The 21,452-nt window shown below is 35.4% G+C and overlaps 1 protein-coding gene and 1 pseudogene across 2 annotated transcripts; both read left to right on the forward strand.

Moving 5' to 3' along the window:
* Positions 1–4,318: 4,318 nt before the first annotated feature.
* Positions 4,319–11,819, forward strand: LOC107783382 (uncharacterized). Of its 2 annotated transcripts, none has more exons than XM_016604351.2 (2): positions 4,319–4,456; positions 10,922–11,819. In XM_016604351.2, exon 2 carries the CDS (start codon positions 10,933–10,935, stop codon positions 11,677–11,679), a length of 747 nt encoding a protein of 248 aa, XP_016459837.2. In that variant the 5' UTR covers positions 4,319–4,456; positions 10,922–10,932; the 3' UTR covers positions 11,680–11,819. The 2 variants fall into 2 exon arrangements, with proteins under 2 accessions (XP_016459837.2, XP_016459836.2); XM_016604350.2 differs by having other exon boundaries at positions 4,345–4,456; positions 10,919–11,819.
* Positions 4,473–10,912, forward strand: LOC107783383 (peptidyl-tRNA hydrolase, mitochondrial-like; annotated as a pseudogene).
* Positions 11,820–21,452: the final 9,633 nt, after the last annotated feature.

Below are 21,452 nucleotides of genomic sequence, written 5' to 3' on the forward strand. Positions count from 1 at the left end.
ATCCCAACATTATCACAATATCTGTTGCGGTGTGCAATCCGATCTCACATTAACACAATATCTGTTGCGGCGTGCACCCGATCCCAATTTTATATCAATGCATTTCAATATTATTGCGGCGCACAACCCGTTCCTAATATCAACTCATTAATATAACAACTCAACACAACCAAATTCCGTAATCTCAGCACAAAGGAACTAAAATGTATAGAACATCGAGGAGCTACCAATACAAACAGAGAATAACCAATACTTCATATTCACAAACCTCAAAAATTCATTAATACCGAAATAGCTAAAAGACTCACACAATCATATATAACATAATAAAGTACAACAAGTAATGTAAAGACAATAAAGGCAAGTAAAGACATGAGGCATTGAAGATATACAATTAATACAAGTAGAAACATATAGTAGGTAAGCAGATATTGAGCGAGAAATGAATAAATCGAAACATGTAACAACTAAATGACAGATAACAAATAAGGCATGAATAACAAGTAAGGGCATGTAGCAATCAAAACATGTAATGAGATATAACATAAAATAAATAATGACATAAAGGTAAATAGCCCAACCCGCATGCTTGAACCCATGGCAATGCATATGCACTCGTCACCTCGCATATACATCGTCCCACCACATAGTTCACGTAGAAAATAGACCAAACAAGTCCTAATTTCTTCAAGTCAAAGTTAAAAACGACACTTACCTCTTTTCACAATTAAATAATTAATCAACCATGAATTTTCCTTTTGAACAAGCCTCCAAACCAACCGAATATAGCCAATTATCGTTCAAACAATTCAAAATAAGATTTAAAAACTACCACGAATGAAAAAGGCTCCATCTTTATATTGAAAAAGTCAATAAAAGTCAACCCCGGGCCCGCTTGGTCAAAATCCGAGATTCAGATAAAAATTCGATTACCCATTCACCCTCGAGCCCGGTTATATAATTTATTTTAAAATTCGGCCTCAATTTGAGGCCTAAATCTCAATTTTATAAAATTTCTAAATTCTACCCAAAACCCCTAATTTCTACCATGAAATTCATAGATTTGATACAAAAACTCATGAAAAGTAACTGAAATTGATTAAAAACTAGTTAAAGATACTTACTAATAAATTTGGAAAGAAAAAGTTCTTCAAAAATCACCTTTAGAATGTTTAGGGTTGAAAAATTGTGTAAAATATTCTAAGTCCCGATTTTGTCCTCTTTTACCCAGTTGCAGACGTTCGCAAATGCGATGTCTGCAAATACAAAACACTGGTTGCAAATGCGAACAACGTCCCCAGCATGCATAAGTCTCAAAAGCGACAAAAATATCGCATTTACAAGGTCACAATCCATTGCAAATATAGTCAAAGGTTCTCATTTGTGAACCTGCCAAAGTTTAGTGCCCAGTTGCAAAAGAGATCCTGAGATGTCTGCAAATTCGAACATTTCTTCGGAAATGTGAAGACTGCCCTGCCCAACCCCTTATTGCAAATGCGAGCTCGACTTTGCAAAAGCGAAGTTCGCATTTGCGAACAGGTGCTCGTAAATGCGAGACCTGCAATTCACACTAGCAACAGAACCACACCAACCATTCCAATTTCAACCAAAACTCATCCGGAACTCACCCGATCCCCCGGGGCTCCAAACCAAACATGCACACAAGTGTAATAATATTATATAAATTCGCTCGCTAACTCAAATCATCAAAATAAAATCAATTAACAAGAATCGATCGTCAAAACTCAAGATTTCAACTTGAAAACTCATTTTTCACAATTTTTCACATAATGCGCCGAAATGCGCTTGGGTCACCCCGGACCCCAACCAAACGTGCGTACAAGTTCAAAAATATCATACGAACCTACAGAAATTGTCAAAATACCGATCTGAGATCGTTTACCAAAAATATTGACCGTGGTCAACCCAAACCTTATTTTAAGTCAAAAATTACTTTTTCTTCGAAGTTTTACGTAAAAACTTTCCGAAAAGCGACACAGAACACGCACATAAACCAAGAAACATCAAATGAAGCTATGAGAGATCTCAAAACACAAAAATTAAGGCTAGTACTCAAAATGACCTATCGTGTCGTCACACTAAAAGTCCTTCCATTTGAATTTGTAACGATATCTTTTCTACTTGAACTTTTTGTACTAGATTTGAGCAACTCGAGTATGAACATTGTATCGCTATGCCCCTCGCTTATTCCCGCTCTTTGGTTTAGGATGGATTGTGGAACATATTGAAACGGTCTAAAAGCTTCTTAGTTTGATGTAGTTATTTGTATTAAAAGTATAAAAATATAACAACTCAAAAGGCGTTAGTCCAAAGTAATATACCGAAGAATTAATAATATTCGTATATTATAGAACAAAAATAATACTCTTGGCTCAAAAAATAATAAAGTAAAATCTAAATAGATTGTGTTTTATTTCCCTTACCTCTTTCACATTTCCACTCTTAATAGATTATAATGTCCCAAAATTTAGGACTTCCAACGTATTTCATTTAAATAAGGAAATATTTTAGTAATAAAATATATAGTTGCGTTCGAAATTGCTTTTAAGATCTAAATATTAGGAAAATAATCATATAACAGCTTTGTCCAATATGAAATTAATTTTTAAGGGTAAAAAAGACGAACGACATTTCGCTAAAGGCCTTCGTGCTTGTAATATAACTAGTGTTTAGGGTATGGGCGTTGCGCGTGTACTTTGTATTAATGAGTATAAAATTTTACATAAATTAAAAATTATTTTTCAGTTATTGTAAAAGAAATTTTAAAAAAAAGGTATAAATTTTTAAAAATAATAATTATTGTATCCTATTTATAAATATGCAGTACTATGAGTGTGCTTTTATTTTAGAACTCATATATTACATGTTTAGCTACAATTTTTATATACTTTTACTTATGTTAGGTACGTAACTTTCGTAAGTTCGAATATTTACATTAGTGCTCAATTTGATGTGTTTATTCCAATTAAAGTGGTAGAATCTAAATAGAATTTAAAATTTTAATATTAGGACTGTCTATCTAATTTAAATTAGGAAGGATTCAATAAATAAACTTTAGTTGATTTCAATGTCCTAAGAATTATGGAAATAATTAAATGTTCTTAGAAAAATAATTAAATTATTATTTTTGTCTAGTGTGAAACTTGTTATTAAAGGGTAAAAAGACAAACGATATTTCTCTAGGGGATTTCGTGCTTTTAATATAGTATAGATATAAATAATAATATAGATATAGATTCTTTTATAACTTAGGAGCCGTGTGAAATAAAATCTCATTAACGGTGTGAATGAAAGAAGTGAGAAATCCTCTTCGATTCTAATTCTTCTACTAATTGTTGCTTTTCTTTATGTACTTTAAAAGTAGCTGCTTCAACTTTAGCCACTTAAACTCTCGATATTCTTTTTTATTTATCATCAGACGAATGACAGTTTCTTATGAAAATAGTAACTATTCTTAGCATAATATTGAAAAATCTCATTACTATTACTCAAACCAGCATGAAACATATGATTGTATATTTATTCATAGGCCCAATCGGATATGATTGAAATAATTGTTGGATACTCAAATAATGAATATGCAAGCATGATAATTTATATGATGTTTTATATCTATATGAATTAGGAGCTTTTGCTTACATTTATTAGTTGGTTTCGACATTATGCATGATTATACGCAAAAGATCTATTTCTCTCTCTTTAATGTAGTGTCTCTTATTCCTAAGAAATCTTCCTCCATTATATATTTTTTCGGAAAACTCTATTTATAATTAGTTAAACTAGTTAAACCAAAAGACTATAGTACTAAGACTTCAAACAGTTTATTTTTTAACTTATATGTATTTACCCTTTTCAAAATTTGTTTGGAGTCAATTTGGTAGAATGGAATGGAAAGGAAATTAAGAAAACCAAACATTACTACTTCATCTACTACATATTACCTCGTTTGGATAACATTTGGCTAAAACCAAAAAATAAAGTATTTGAAGGCAATTTAGAAAGGATATTTGGAAGTGAAAATTATGTTTAGATATGGATTTTACAAATAAAATAATTGATATTTTGGGACTAAAAATTTTATTTCACTTGAAATGCTTCTCTAACTAGTTTTTTCACTTCAAATTTTATATTTTAGGTTAAGGTTGAAATAATAGATAAAATTATATCCAAATATAAATTCTTATCAACGCCTTTTAAAAAAAAAAATCTTTAAATTTAACTGTTAGAGTTTATTAAATATTTAACAAACATAAAAAGTACTTAATTTTAACAAACTTAAATGACCAAAATTGATTGGAGTATTTTTAAATGACCCAAACATATGAGATTTTTTTATTTTGGGTCAACATATCCAAATTCTTTTGTACGTACCAAATAGTGTTCGGTGACACTTCCCTCCTTCTCTACCAGCACTAATCGCCGACCTCTTCGTAAGGTCAGTCCCATTAAAATCTCCTTTTATTTTTCCTAGTATATTGCTTTTAGAACATTGCTCTGACTTTTTGCAAATCTGAAATAGTCCCATTAAAATGGGTTTATCCATATTGAACTTTGAATGATTAGAGCACTTCTGAAATAGTTGTTGTTATTATTTTTAATTTGTTGATCGCTGAAGGGGTATGAACTTTCTTGAACAAAAAAGCAGGTTAATAGCCAGCACCTCTTTCTGCATAAACCAAAAGATTCTGAAATACAATTAATAATATATATTCATGTGAAGGGCAAGGGCATATAGTTCTAGGCTACATTTATAATCCCACTGTGAAAGCCAATGATTAGTTAGGAATATAAAAATAGGGCATCTTGCCTTCAATTTCACGAACCAAATGCAGACTTAGGGTGAAAAGTGATGCCCCATGCTTGTGGTAGTTTAGACAATGCCAAGGACTAAAACCTTAACACTTATTAAAGAGTTAAACTTTTGAATATATCATTCTATTGGATTTAGTAGTAACTGTTTTAAATAATGATTTGAAATGTAAAAAGTGGAATAGTTAGTTCGTATAATGCCAAAATCATGTTGATGTAAAGTCGTATTTGTTCGTCCTATCAAATTATTAGAGATAGAAATTTTTTCATTAAAGGAAAGTGGACTTTAGGGCTAACTCAATCCCAAAGGCTAGCTCATGAGGTGAGAATTACCTAAGGAGACCAATTTCCCATTCCATGATGGATGTGGGACAAACTCAGCACCCCCGCATGCCTAGGCTTACCAACTAGAGCATAGACGAATAATAAGGGGGCCCCAACATCGGATAAACCAAGAATTATGATCGGTCTGGCTCTGATGTCTCTGATACCTTGTAAAGATATGGACCTTAGGGCTAATTCAACCCTAAAGCTAGCTCATGTGGTGAGGATTGTCTAAGACCATATAAAGTGACTAAATCCCCATTCCACAAGCGATGTGAGACACACCCAACATGGTCAAGTATATTTTTTACTTGCAGAAAGGAAAGATAGATTTATTGGGAGATGTACTTAATAGCACAAGAAATGTTTTGATCAGAAAAAAATGATCAAATGCGAAGCAAGAATATTTTAATCATGAATATTCAAGAATTTCGTGATAATGTTTCTATATTCTCGAGCCAAGGAGATTTAAAAAATTCTGGTATGAATATTCATTAGTGGTGTATGAGACCTAAGTTTAGATTCCTCCAGGTGAAATAGAGGCTCAGAGCTCCACCGTGGACTCTATAATAGTTGCCGACAACAGCAACTTCTTGTGAACTTCCGATGAATAAAATCCTTAGAAGGATTTGTAGGCGCAACTTCTGCATTTGTTCTCCTCGGCCATGGCTCTTTGTTGGGTTGGGCAATCCTGGTGATAAATACAGGGGATCGAGACACAATGTTGGTTTTGAAATGCTTGATGCATTTGCATAGTCGCTAGGGATTCATATGGAGACAGTACATTGTAAAGCTATGTTTGGAAAAGGTTTTGTCAATGGTGTTCCAGTTCTTCTTACAAAGCCACAAACTTACATGAATTTGAGTGGTGAATCTGCAGGCCCACTTGCAGCATATTACAAGCTCCCTCTCAATCGTGTGATTGTGTTTCATGATGATATGGATTTACCATGCGGAGTTCTTCGTCTTCATCCCAAGGGAGGTCATCATAGCCATAATCGATTGAAGAGTGTGATTTATTCATTTTTGTGGAAATCGAGAATTTCCTCGGTTAAGGGATAGGTGTTGGAAGACCTCCTGGGCCCAAAGCATTCATGCTTCAAAAATTTAACCCAACTGCTTGAGAACGAATTGATGCTGCATTACTTGAAGGAGTACATGCATTGAAGCAGGTCTTATCCAAAGGCTTTTCCGAAAGTTCTAAATGTTTCAATATAGACCAGAAGTACAAGCACATAAGATTGCAGACACTGCCAAGATGATGTCATGCTTCAAGCTAGGTATTCAATAGCCTCCACACATCTCTTTACTTGGACTGGCCAGCGTTTCCTCTTTGTCAAATCAAACGAGAAGTCAGGTGTAATGACATACCAAAATCCATGGCCAGATCTTTTGGCCTAAGCACCACTGGCTAAAATCCTATTTGTGAATGTTACTACCCCTGTTTAGGCAACTATTTTGGGTTTGAAACAGATGGAAGATGATTTTGCTCAAGCTGGAAGTTCAAAGCTGACCTAGTCCTTAGTGATTGCTAGGATGCATGAATACCCACTCTTTTAATTCCCTGATTCTCGAATATGGTCTAGATGTTTTCCTTTATAAACCTGAATATTGTTAGCTTATTCTCCTTGTACCAAATACTTCCCTCCTGCATCCCCTGACGCTCCTAGAAGAAACTGTTGTGTCTCTTTGATGTCTCCCCTTGCTCACTCTCATACTTGGATTAGAAAATAAGCAAAAACAATATATTATTGACTTAAAAAAAGATTCCTCCATGCGAATTGAAGGTAATGAAAGAAAATGAAGGAAAAGATATAGCTAATACAACCCTATCAGAAAACAAAACAATAACAAGTGAGTTCAAGGTGGTTTTAAAGGCTTAGGGCATTGACTGCAAGAATCATGTGGCAGAGTGAGGAGGTAAGAAGAGATATTAAAAAAAGATGAAGAAGCCTGGAAGAGTATAAGAGAATAAAGAAAGAATCTAAGGAGGCGATTAACGAAGTTAGGTAAATCCTTAGACGAGTTAAACCAAAAGTAAGGGATGTAGGAAGGCAGGAAAGAAATGTTTAAGCTAACGCGATTGACAGAGAAAAGGGGTAAAGACTTGAACCAAGTTAAGTATAGTAAAGATGATTTCAACAAGTTTTGACAGGAGACAAAAAGTTCAAAGAAAGATGAAAATGCTATTTTGAGAAATTATTCAATACAAGTTACGAGGGTAACTTTACAAATATTCATGCATTCGGTACAAATAGAAACCTTAACCAAACTTGTAGAATTATATTGAGTGAAGTAAATCATGCCATGAACAACATGAGAGGTAGAAAAGCATGTCGTCGAGATGGAATCTATATTGAGGTTCAGGATTCCCTTGTAAAACTTGGAGACATACTACTCAATGTTCTATTAGGGTGTGCAAAGATGCTAAATAAGTGGATAAAGAGTTGATTCCAATGCATAAACCACAGGAGATATTTAAAGTTGCAAAATCGCGGTGTTAAACTTAGATGGTATACATCAAAGCTCTTGGATAGAGTGATACACATTTGACTTAGGGATATTATAAGGGTAGAGAGGCAGCTTGGATTGGATCGCAGGCAGGTTTATTATAGAGGTTATATTTATATAAAGAAGGTTGATGGAAATTGCTAGGGATGAAGGATCTCCATATGATATTCATGGACTAATAAAAGGTACATGATAAGTGCAGCAAGAGAAGCCTTTTAGTGGGTAATTAAAAGGGTAGCTGAGTGCACAAAGCATCCCACGTTCATACAGGGTCCGGGCAAGGGTCGCATCCCCAGGGGTGTAATTAAGAAGACATAAATTCATATATAAATGATATATTTGAAGGAGCGATCACAAGTGTGAGAATGGTTGGAGGAGATATAATGGGAGTTCTCACAACTGTAGTTATACAGGAATAAGTCTTGAGTCTGGACATGCTTACCTTTGTGTGAACAAACCAATAGTATACACAATGACGTTCCATGGTACATGCTACTTATGTATTAATTGTAGAAATTAAACGAGGTAGTCAACTAAAAAAGTGGAACTATGAAAAAGTGCTCTACAGAGTAAAGGTTTAGGATAAGTAGAAGACAAACACATCTTATCAGCGGACTAACCATCTGTTTTTCTTAACCTACATTGAACATTATGTCAATTGTCAAAGGAAAATTATGTCAAGACTGAAGAAAAGACCGAGCATCTCAACTAAAACATTACATCTGCTGAAGGTAAATTCTGATTCATTTTAAGAACAAGAGGCCAAGTGGCACAGATGCAACTATCTATCCCAGTTTGGTGCAATGCTTGATGAATTGGAAATCTGACCACAAGTTGTTTATCTAATATGTACTAAGGGTTTTCTTCTGTTATTCATGGCCTCTATGGATAGAGCCACAAGAGACATGATTGTTGTATGATTTTGGTTTCTTTTCCTATGAGCTACTAAACAAATTAAGTGTTGAAGTCGTGGATGGAGTCTGTGCATTGTTGGTTTCTTAGATTGTGGTACCAGAGTTGCTATTTGGAAAATATGAATTGTGGATACCAACATCCTGTACCTGATGTATCTGGCCTATAGATGCAGTGGTTTGGCATTTGTAAGGATTTGGCATTATTAGTTTGGTCTTCCTATTTTTTTGCTTCTGAGGAAGATATTTGACTGTTATTCCGCAGAGTACTGACTACTGGGAGAATGCTCAATGCAATTATCTCTTGCACTGTAGTCTTTTGATGCTTTTAGTATCAGAAAACATTTAAAATGTGTTGGTACATGATGGAGTACACTAATTTTCCGAGGTAGGCTTGGCAGCTCTGAGGAGCCATATGATCAAACTTCATAATTTGAGTGGTGCAGCCTGTGATTATGGTAAAATAAAGTGAATCAGATTAATAGTAGCAATAGCTGCAGATATGGTTTGTCTGCTATTTCAGTATTTACACAACATCAATCATTATTGTGATGCTGTCTTCTTCAACAATTCAAGCGAAATGTTGGAAATACGTTCCAAACCTATAAGCATTAGTATAGTAGTAAATTCCCATCAATAAATTCTTTTTTGTTCTTTCAGTGTTTTCTATATCTCTAGTGGTGCAAAAGTTGAATAGAAAGGATTCTTAATTTTATTTGACATTTCTCTTGGAAATGTGAGGGGACAGCCTTTTTTCATTAGGTCCAGGCGTCCAGAATCAGGAATCATCCTATTACCCATGCATAATTTTTATTTTTTGGTTTGAAATGAACATCCTTTTGATCGACCTCAACCCATAGAAGTTCTTAACCTAGAGACACTGTGATGCTTGTGCTTTAGAATACATTGTTTTGATTGTTGCTTTAAAATATATTTACGGGAAAGGGCCAAAACTGCCCCTAATCTATTGGACAAGGTCTAAAAATGCTCTTCGTTCATCTATTTAGCCCTAATTACCCGGTTCAAATATACCCTGAACAATTAAAAAGGTCTGAATATGCCCCTCGCACTAATGGCGGAAGCCAGGTGTGGGTATATCTAGACCTTTTTAGTTGCGTAGGGGTATATTTAGATTTTAATTGTTCAGGGGTATGCTTCAAATTGTTACATATGTTACTGAATATATACGTTTTATTTTTCAACAAAGATGCATATTTATATGTATAGCCTAGATATCTCCTTTGACGAGAAAACAGAGAGAATAAAATTAAAATTATTTATTCAAGAAAATATAACACATGAAACTAATAAAACAAAAAATTAATATTATTGAAGATTGAAAAAAAATTATTTTTGACAATTCACTCGTTGCATAAGCAAATGACTAGTACTACAAATACCCATTCGAGAGAGATAAAGTTTTTCTAATAAATAAGGAAAAGCGATAAATTTAATTAGAAGATATCAAAACTTACCAACATGTGATAACTTGGACTGTGTTTAGCTCTTTTTTTTAAACTAATCTTTTCAATTATAGTGTTCTTATTTATTAATTCATTCATTAATTTATTCTGCATTAGCTTCTAATCGTCGGAGATAGGTCAAATTAATCCTAAGAGCGTACAACTAATACATTCCACTTATTACTTTAATTTTATTGGAGACAATCTTTTAGAGAGATATGATATGCTAATATTATTTTTTCGACATATACTTCTTGATATTTCTCAACAATTGTGTCTTATGCCAAGTGAATAAAGTATCATATTTAGCCATATATGTAATAATTTGATGCATACCCTAAACAATTGAAATGGTCCAAATATATCCCTAAGCAATTAAAAAGGTCCAAATATACCCTCACATGGCTTCCGCCGTTAGTACGAGGGGCATAGTTGGACCTTTTTAATTGTTCAGAGTTATATTTGAACCAGAAGATAACGGTGAGGGTATTTAGGGCTCAATAGGTGAATGGAGCGCATTTTTAGAACTTGTCCGATAGATCAGGGGCAGTTTTGGCCCTTTTCTGATATATTTATAATGTGCTTTTGGTGGGTTGTAGACGTAGTACTTAGGTCCTACACTTCTTTGATTTGCGCTAGGTTTCTTAGACAGCCTTGTGTTGCAGATCTTGTTTCAAGTAATTTCTTTTGGTTTGCCTGTTCTCTTCTTTACCTTCCTTTTTGCTGACAGGGTGGGGAAGGGGGATTGTATTTTGAATTAATGTCGTTGACATATCTCTGCCCCTCCATAGTCTTCTATTTGGTTGCTCTTGGTACGAGTCAATACATGCTTATCTTCAGGGTCCAGAATTAATTTTTATCAGTTCCATATTCATTCAGCAGGTCAGCAACTAATGGCAAGGCAAAAACATCGACAAGCTGTGCCTGTTCCTAAAACTAAGAAAGGTAATTCGGGTACCTCACTGGTGGACCAGCTGAGAGAAGATAGCTGGATAATAGTCAAGAAGCAGAAAGTCACTATTTTGATCCCTCCCCTACCTGTACTTAAGCAGTCCGTGGTGCAAGACGCTGGAGAAAGCCTGCTACATGTACCAACAATTAAACCTACTGATACTCAAACATATCAAGTTGAGATGCATACTGAAGCAGACGTAGTTTGTAAAATGGAGGAGCCAATGTCTTTGGCACCTAAACTTGCTATACCAACAGTTGCCAAAGTAGTTCCTCAATCAATTTGTCAGTTGCCAAGACCATCGAGGCTAATTGAAAGAGAGCGTGTAGAAACCCGACCAATGCCTAGTTTCAGAACTAATAGAACTATTGGTGTTTGCTCTGCCTCAAAGATTACCAAGCGATCAATTATCGCTGCTGATAGGAGTATGATGATAAATAAAAGAATGAGAGCAATTAATCTTGAGCGCAAGCTTCAAAGTGCTGGAGGCTTGAGAAGTTGGTTGGTTTCAAGGGGCCTTGATCATTTTGTGAACATCTTTAAGAGCAAGAGCATCAACAAGTATCAGTTGGCAACTCTGACCATGGAAAAGCTCAAGGAGATGGGTTCACATGCTGTTGGTCCTCGGAGAAAGCTGATACATGCTATTGACTGCCTTTGTCATCCATTCTGTTTTGAGCATCTGTGATCTCATGAGACGCGATGACCATTGTCAGTGAGATGCTACTACATGGATTGCTTCAACCCTAAAAGTTAGTTCCAAACTGATCAGGCATGTGTAACAGAAGTCGATATTTTTTGTAAATTTTCAGATTTTTTTTTGTGCCACTTGCATGTAGAACTATAACAGAACAGAATGCTATTGAACCGCTAAACATAAAGATTAACCAAAAAAGAAAAAAGAATGCTGTTGAACCTTGGGCAAACGGGTAGAATTTTGGATAATGAAGCACCTTTGTAAGGACTCCATCTCAATGTCCAATCGCATTTGATGGCTATTTTGGGCAAATTGATGAAATATTGGATAATGAAGTACTATTTATAAGGACTTCATCTCAACATCAATTTGCATTTAATGGCTATTTTACTTGAACATTTTCATTAACTTCTCTTGACAAGGCAGGCCTGTGAATCCCGATCGGGATCGCAAGGACTATCATGAATGATAGTGATTGTTGAACCTTCTGAATGTTTCTAAATACTAGAATGCATCGAACTGTGAGGCTGCTAAAGAACATGGAATACTGGTATTCAACAATTCATTATTCACCATACACTTTAGCAACAGAAAGTTGAACATAACTGTGTTTTCTTCCATGCTCTCCCTAAATAAAATAAATCTCATGTCTGTAAAATTTGGTGAAGATCTGACGTTGGTTATGAAACTCAGGTGTACCACTAGAATGTTATTTTGTGCCTTGCCTCGCCGATGCATGCCAACAATAGCCCCAATACGCGACGCGCAGCCATGTGTTGTTGCCAATGCCGACATTGCAAAGCCAAAACAAGCCCCGCCAGGCACGAACAGGGGGTTGGAGTGTAGAAGCGAAGGAGGCGCCACAAGTTAAAGGCACGGACACATCCCATAACAACCGCACGACATTCGACATGTACTGAGGCTATTGGGGGCAGCCCTACTAATAAGTATTCGTCTTTTAAGACAGGAGCTCCTAGGCAACTGAGCTATTATGCAACACTACTGATAATATCACATGTTGCATATGCATGGGGGCTCGACATATTTGGGGACTAAAGTGTAACTACAATTAGAGACCCAACATTTTTATAATCGATCTTTTTAGTAATGCTTTTTCAATTGATAACATAACTAACCGATTTAATCATTTTTGAGACCTTGTTGATCTTATGTAAGATTTTATCTATTTTAGTTTTAAAAAACTTCTTTTGATTGAGGCAACTGTTAGACATTTGAAAAAGAATCAAGTCTTTTTATGTAAATAAGTATATCAATTAATTTATTACTTGCTACTTGTACTATTTTTCTTAATATTTTTAATTCAAAATATAAGTCTAAACCTGTCACGACCCAAAATCCACCTAGTCGTGATGACACCCAACCTAGTGCTAGGTAAGCCTAACATAGAAATAGATAACTCAAGTGAAAGATCAAAACAACAAGAATGACAATAACTGAATTCTATACAACTTTTCAAGGATTGGTAGTACAAGTCATGAGCCACTATAATTTAGATTTACAAATTGGTATGAAGAATAAATACAATATCTGTTTGAAGTTAGAATTTAAAAATTCTAAACTACAATGAACAAAAAGTAGCTTGAATCTGGAATGCGGTTACGTCTTCAATGCTAGGCTTTATCTTCCACAGTTACACAGCTCCAAGATCGGCACACAAGGTGCAGAAGTGTAGTATGAGTACAACCGACCCTATGTACTCAGTAAGTGACTAACCTCGGTGAAGTAGTGACGATGTTTTAAGTTAAAAGATACTCACTCAATATTTTACCTGTGCAGATGATAAGCAGAGAGAGTAATACGAGAAAGAGACACGAAATAATCACGTATAGATGAAACAAGAATACAAATGACAGAGGGCCTCAAAATATCATCACTTCTCAGTTTCACAACACAATACGATAACATAAATCAATAGACAAGAATACCCATAATAAATCTTCTCCGTTATGACGTGCAACCTGATCCCATATATAATTTCTTCTCCATTGCAGCATACAACTCGCCACATATACTATCAATACCGTTGCAGCGTGCAACCCTATTCCATATCTCATATCAATATTGTTTCGGCATGCAACCCAATCCCGTATATAATAAATTCATACATAACTATTTTACAACAACCAAACATGGGAAATTTACAACGTAATGCCAAGAAAACTAACACGCAGAATTCACTAGGAAATACAAACTCAACAAAGTAAGATAAGCAACACATCATCCCTGAGCTAGTCTCCGACATATAAAGACAAGGCTTCCACAAAGCACAAATACACAATCAATCCAAAAGTCACCCAATCCGGCTAATGCAAAGAAGTGTAGAACATGAAATGGGGAAAGATGTACGTCAAGTAAAAATACGCATCAAGTAGAGGTATGTAATAAGTGAAATCATGTAACAATTGGAGGCATGTGGCAAGTAAGGGCATATAGCAAGTGAATGTAGGTAATAAGTTAAGGCAAGTAACAAGTCAAGACATCTAATAAGTAAATCACGTAACAAGTAGAGGTATGTGGCATGTTTTGGCTAATAACAAGTAAATACATGAATTAGAAAGGACATGTAGCAAAAGTAAGTCAAGTACAAGCATAGGAGTAACTGTAATAACAAGTAAATACATGAATTAGAAAGGACATATAGCAAAAGTAAGTCAAGTACAAGCATAGGAGTAACAGTAACAAGCAAGGTAGAAACATAGATATAACAGTAACAAGCCAAATAGGAACACACAGAGGTAACAACATAATGAATACAAACGGAAAAGTAACATACAAAACAAGAAAACATTAATAGAATCCAAAGTAGATGGCATGTAAGTGTTTAACGAACGAGTAACCATAACAAGATTCCAACTCCCATCCCTCTCTCATGGTAACAACCAATCTGCCAATCTTGTTTCACAGTGCACGACAATACTCATCATGCCAACATCAATCAACCACACGAAAATACCCATCGTGCCAAACATATCCTTAAGGCCCCAATCATCATCTCCTATTACGGATAAAGAAGCTCAAGTAACATGACAATAACATGTATAAATGGGTATTCATGATGCTACGGTCATTCAAGTATGTAAACAATCTCGAAAAATAACATATTTAAATACTTTTAAGATGTCATATATTCTAGCATGATTTCTAACACGGATAATTGAGTTTATTAGTCATAGAATTAAATAGAGCATAAGTCAAGGGATCACCAAGTTCAACGAAGCACAAAGAAGAATATACACATGGCTATACACTCGTCACCTCGTATATGCAACACCATCGCATGTAGCAAACAATATCATTTAGTAGAAAAAATTTTCGCAATAAAGTTAGGCAAGACACTTACCTTAAATAAGCTAAATCAAGACTCTAAGAAGCCATTCCCCGGCAAATCAACCTCCGGACGGCTCGAATCTAGCTAAAATAACTTAATATCATAAATAAAATTCATAGGAAATGATTCCGAATAAAAAAGCTTCGATCTTTAGCTAAAATCAAAAAGTCAACCCGGGGCCCGAACCCCGAAACCCATCAAAACTTATAAATTTCGAACACCCATTCCAATACGAGTCCAAATATATGTGTTTCATCCAAATCCGACCTCAAATCGACCCTCAAATCATCAATTTATGTTTTAGAAAAGTTTTTACTAAAACCCTTAATTTCTTCAATTTGATTCATCAAACAATCGCTAAATTCCATGTTGGAATCATGAAATATAAACAAATCAGAGTGAAAAATACTTACCCCAATCCAAATTATGAAAATTTTCTCCAAAATCGCCCAAATCCAAGCTCCAAAACCTTGTGAGAAAAAGTGACTAATTTCCGGAACAAGTAAAAACATCCAACAGCAATTCCAGCTCGACTTAGATCTTAGATGACCCCCGAAACTCACATTTGATAAGCCCAACATAATTCTAACGAGATTACACCCAAGATAGCCTTTTGAATCATCGAATTTGGCCTTAAAATGAGGGAGATATGGTGTTTTGAAGTTTTAAAGTTGGAAAATTTCAGAGACATAATCGGTATTTTCTGAATTGTTTACACCAGAAAAATCAGCAACGGCAAAACTTCGTTTTAGCACCCAAACTCATTCAGAACCTCCCGAACACAATATATATATGTATTTCAATCATAAAATACGCTAAAAACTTGCCCGCATACTCAAAATATCGAAAAAGATTATCTTGACTCGATATTGACCGTGGTCAAGCTCCAAATCCTTAACTTAACTAATCTCTCGACCAATGATCCAAGACACACCTGAATCCCTCGGGACCCCATACAATCATACCAACAAGTATAAATACATTATATAAACTTATCTAAAGGCTCAAAACACCCACGTGAACATCACAACAAAGAATCAAGGCTCAAACCGAATAGAATTTCTCTTAAGTTGTTAAATCTTCATTCCTTCAAAAGAGTATCCGAATCACACTTACACACTTCACATTATTTCCAAACTTTACACACAAGTTCAATTCAACTATATAGACCTATCCAAAGTCTTGGAACACCAATTGGAATCCAATAACATCACAATCAACTCTTGGTCAAACTTATGAACTCTTAAGTTTTTTAAATTGCCAACTTTCGATAAATAGTGTCGAATCCTTTTAGGAACCTCCAAAACCGAATTTGAACATACGTACAAGTCCAAAATCATCAAACGAACCTATCGGAACCATAAAAACTCGATTCCGAGTCCATTTACCTAAAAGTCAAACTTTGGTTAACTCTTCCAACTTAAAGCTTCCAAATCAAAAATCACCCTTCCAAATCAATCTCGAACGACTCGAAAACTAAAACTGACCTTACATAAAGTCATAATACATCATATGAAGCTACTCAAAGTCTCAAACCACTGAACGAAATGCTAAAACTCAAAATAACCGATCGGGTCGTTACAAAAACCATCAATATTAGAGTGAGTATTATGCTTTAAGGATCATCAAAGGTTAACGTAGTTTTTTTTTAATTCTCATCATTTAGCAATCTCATTCTTTTAAAATAATACTTATAGGTTCTAGTGGTTAGAATGTAAAAAATACAAAATAAAAATTATATAAGTTTAAGAAAATCATAAAGATATGTTTACTTTATTCGGGAGGACATTTCCATCCCTCAACAATCACATCAACTTCACAATGATAAAAGTTTACTATAAAATGCTTAAACCTTTTTAAGGAAAAATTAACACATAACCTATTCCTTTTAAAATTGGGACCCCTTGAAATTGGGGGCCTAAGGTATATGGCCCTGCGCATATGAGGTGTTTCAAGGTGAAGCCCAATACTTTAATGCAAGGGCGGATTTATTTTTTAATTTATGGTGCATGTGAACCCATGATTTTTCCGCCAAACTAGGTTATTTTATATACATATTTTCTAAAATTGATCTAATATTATCTACTGGCCTCCATGCTCTCAAAATTAATTGGTTGAAGATTTAGTTATTTAACTAGACGAACATGGATCACTTCCTACTTTATACTTTTCTTTTTCCTTTCTTTAGTGGTGCACTATGTTCTAGAACTCTTGGATCCGCATCTACTATAATGCAAGTGAATTCAGGAACATTGAAAAGCTCTGCTACTTTATAAGGATTAACCAGGTCGAAGCTAATTTTTGGTAAGGGGAGAAGAAGGGAAGAAATCTTATGCTTTCAAGCATTTCAAGAAAAAGAATATACTAATCGTACTCCCGCCTCTTTTTCCCTCTTTTTTTTGAGTAAACTATATTAAAATTTGACCATGATTCTTTGAACAAGATTTTGCACATACTAAGAAGAACTTATTTTCGTAGTGTTATTTTTCTTGAAATTCATAAATATCTGTGTTATGTGAAACTGAATATCTAATTCAAGTTAATATTTTACCACATATATTTCGTCAAAATTTGACATGAATGGCCAAAAATGCTCTGATTGGGTGACTATATGTTATTAGGAGCATGCTTAATAAAAATAAAACCAAAGATCAAAGTATTTTGAGCATCATCATGGTTATATAGGTAGAAATGATCATGAAATTATTCTACTGCGTTTTGACTCTGTAGTAGGGCAGAATGAAGTCATACGCGGGGGGAGGGAGGGGGGGGGGGGTATATATCACTTTGAGAACAAGAGATTCATAGTCAAATCTTGCTCTCCTAACATGGAATTCACGAGCGAGGAACTGTATATTGTGCTTATTTGGATCAAACTTCCACGTCTTGACTTCAAATATTGAAGTCCCAAAGAGCTAAGTAAAATTGGTAGTTTGTGAAAAAATCACTAATAGTTGATCACAATACAGAGAAGAAAATGGAGCTTAATTTTGAAAGAATGCTGGTAGAGGTTGAGGTAGATGCTAAGCTATCTGATATAGTTTTGTTCATGAATGAAAAGGGAGCACTAATAGAGCATAAGGTACATGTAACGATCTGATCGGTCGTTTTGAATATTTGCATTCAGTTTGGTAATTTGATGTCATGAGTAGTTTCATATGGTGTATTATGACTTGCGTGTATCATCGATTTTGATTTTCGAGTGGTTCAGGATTGATTTGAAGGAATGATTTTCAATTTGGAAACTTTAAGTTGGAAGAGTTGACCAAGTTTGACTTTTGTGTATTTGACCTCGAATACGAGTTTTGATGGATCTGTTAGGACCGGATGGTGATTTTAGACTAGAGCGTATGCCCAGATTTGCATTTGAATGTTTCTAGAAGGTTTTGGCACTATTTGGAGAAAGTTGGCAATTTGAAGGTTTGGATAGTTTATAGGTTTGATCGGAGTTGACTTTGATGTTACCGGATTTAGACTGTTGTTCCGGTAGTTGAAATAGATTTGTTATGTCATTTGAAAATTTTGTGCAAAATTTGAGGTGATTCCGAGTTGTTTAGACGTGTTCATGTAAGTTTGAAATTTGAAATAGTTCATTAAGCTTGAATTGACGTGTGATTCTTGGTTTTGATATTATTTTGTGGGATTTGAGGCCTCAAGTAGGTTTGTGTTTTGTGTTGGGACTTGTTGGTATATTCGGACGGGGTTTCGAGGGGCTCGGGTGAGTTTTCGGGTGGTTTCAGACCATTTTCACTCATGTTTGCACTGCTGGTTTCTTGATTTTCTGGTGCTGACCGTGTTCTTCACGATCGCGAGAAGAGAACCACGATCGGGTAGTATTCTAGGAGCTGATGGTGGTTTATTCATCACATTCGCGACAGGTGGAGCGCGCTCGCGGAGGTTTTAGATAGTTGTTCTTTGCGTTCGCGCCAATGATACCACATTCGCATTGGGGAGCTGGGAGATGGTGGAGTTGCCTTCGCGGTCGCGTGGTCTATGCCACGTTCGCGAAGGGTTGGCATCATTGTACATTGTGTTCGCGAGGTATTTTCCGCGAACGCGAAGTGTATTTCTGTAGGCAGTGGAGATTGTACTTCGCGATCGGGATGCTGGTCTCTCGATCGCGAAGTGTATACCTGGAGCAGTGGTATAAGTACTCTATTTCGGGGGTTTTGGTTATTTTATCATATTTTGAGTTTGAGAGCTCGGATTTGGGAGATCTTGGAGGAAATTTTCATGATTTGAGTTGGGGTAAGTATTTTGACTCGGATTTGATTATTTTACATGATTCCATCTTTGATTTCGACATTTGACTAATGATTTTAAAAAGATAAATTGACCCATTTTTCTCAAAACGTTTCTAAATTGGATTTTGAACATCGATTAGGAATTGTATTTGAGTGGAACTAGTATGGTTGGACTTGTATTCGAATGAGTTATCAGAATTTATGAGTTTTGTTGGGTTCCGAGTTAAATTTTTGGTTGACTTTGAGTATTAAAGGTTCGACCTTTATTATTTGGGATTTCTTTTTCTATGACATTATTTGATATTTTTGAGTTGCTTTTGGCTAGTTTTGAGCCGTTCGAAAGTTGATTCGTGCGGGATAACATTTCTACTATATTGATTTGTCTTGCTTGAGGTAAGTATCTTACCTTAACTTGGTTGAGGCACTAGTTTCCTGAGTTATTTGTGATAGCTACGTGCTATAGGTGGCACACATGTATGGGGTTGAGCCCATGTGCGTGCACTGGGGTATTTTTCATGCTCGGGATAATGTTTAGGCTATGATAAGTCTTGGATTGATTGCTAAGCTTCATGCTTTGATGATTCTTATATTTGTACCCAGCTGTGAGCCATTTGAGCCATGTTTGAGGTTACATAGAGGTTAATCTCCTGATTGAACCTGATAATTGCTACTTTTGTGATGTATTTTCCTGATTTGAGCTATGATAGCATACTTTGCACATGCATACACCTTAGCATGTCACATATACTAGTCCATGAGTATGAAATTTGATGTTCTTTGATTATGTATATGTATTCTTGTATATCTGCTTTCTCTGTGATATGGATTGTGATATTGAGTCTGTGACTATGCCAGGCGAATTGTGATATTGAGCTTGTGATCACGTCGGATGGATTGTGATATTGAGCATGTGACCACGCCGGGCAGATTATGATATTGAGCATGTGACCACGTTGGGCAGAATGTGATATTGAGTCTGTGACCACGTCGGGCGGATTGTGATTATTAGCACGTGACCACGCCATGCAGATTCAAGATATTGATATTGAGCCTGTGACCACACTGGGCAGATTATGATTATTTACACGTGACTACACCGTGCAACGTGTGGATATGGATCCATCCCCTAAGATCACCCTCTCATATGTCATCTTGATAGTGTACACGCGGATTGTGAGAAACCGATGGGTTTCTGGTTGATGTGGGCTTTGGGAAGGCTGATCAATGGTTTGGTTTGGTTATTGAGATTCTGATGTGGGCCTTAGAGCAGTATTGTGATTTCTATTTGGGTCGGGTTGTGCGCCGCAGTGGATTGATATTGGTTATTGCATTTCATCTTTACTTACAATTTCCTTTATTGCTTACCTGATTTATTTGTATATCTTCTTTATATGCTTGATTGTTACTAAGCAGAGTACGTTAAGTTATTGTGTGCACCAATGTGGTTTTATTTGTGATTCATGACTTGATCATATTATTGTTCTGTACTTATTGAAATTATGAATTGTATAGGTGGTTAGCGAGTATCATTTATAATCCTTGATTCTATTACCTCGCCGAGGTTAGTTATGATACTTGATGAGTATATGGGGTCGGTTGTGCTCATACTACACTTTTGCACCTTGCGTGCAGATCACAGAGCTGAGATGCTGTGGATAACGGGAGCTGGCACTGAAGATGTACCTATTTTTCGGATGTAGCTACCACTTGTTCTTGGTAATTTTAGACTTGTAATCTATTTATGTATATTCCAAACAGATGTTGTAATTTTTGTTTACTAGTTTTATAAATCTAAGTCTTAGTAGATCATGACTTGTACTACCAATCCTTGGGTTGTTGTATAGGAATTCAGTTATTTTACTCATTGATTCTTATTGTTCTTATTGTTCTTATTTGAGTTGTGTTGACTGTTATTTGGCTTACCTAACAGGCGGGGTTAGATGCCATCACAGTCAAGTTAGATTTGGAGTCGTGACAGTACAATATGATTGAATGCCTACTTTATGAAAATTTTGTCAAAGGTATGGTCTCTGAGGAAGACTGTAGGAAGAAGAAACCCCAAAAACCCGAATGACCAAAAAAGCAAGATACTCAGCCTGAGGCAACACAGAAAAGAAAACAGGAAGGTACAAGTAAACCAACTAATAGTCACGGGAAACTACAAATCATTG

Source organism: Nicotiana tabacum, chromosome 19 (assembly GCF_000715075.1).
Source record: "Nicotiana tabacum cultivar K326 chromosome 19, ASM71507v2, whole genome shotgun sequence".
Taxonomy (NCBI): Eukaryota; Viridiplantae; Streptophyta; class Magnoliopsida; order Solanales; family Solanaceae; genus Nicotiana; species Nicotiana tabacum.

Coding starts and splice junctions, on each gene's coding strand:
- LOC107783382 (XM_016604351.2), top strand. CDS start 10,933: ATGGCAAGGCAAAAACATCGACAAGCTGTGCCTGTTCCTAAAACTAAG.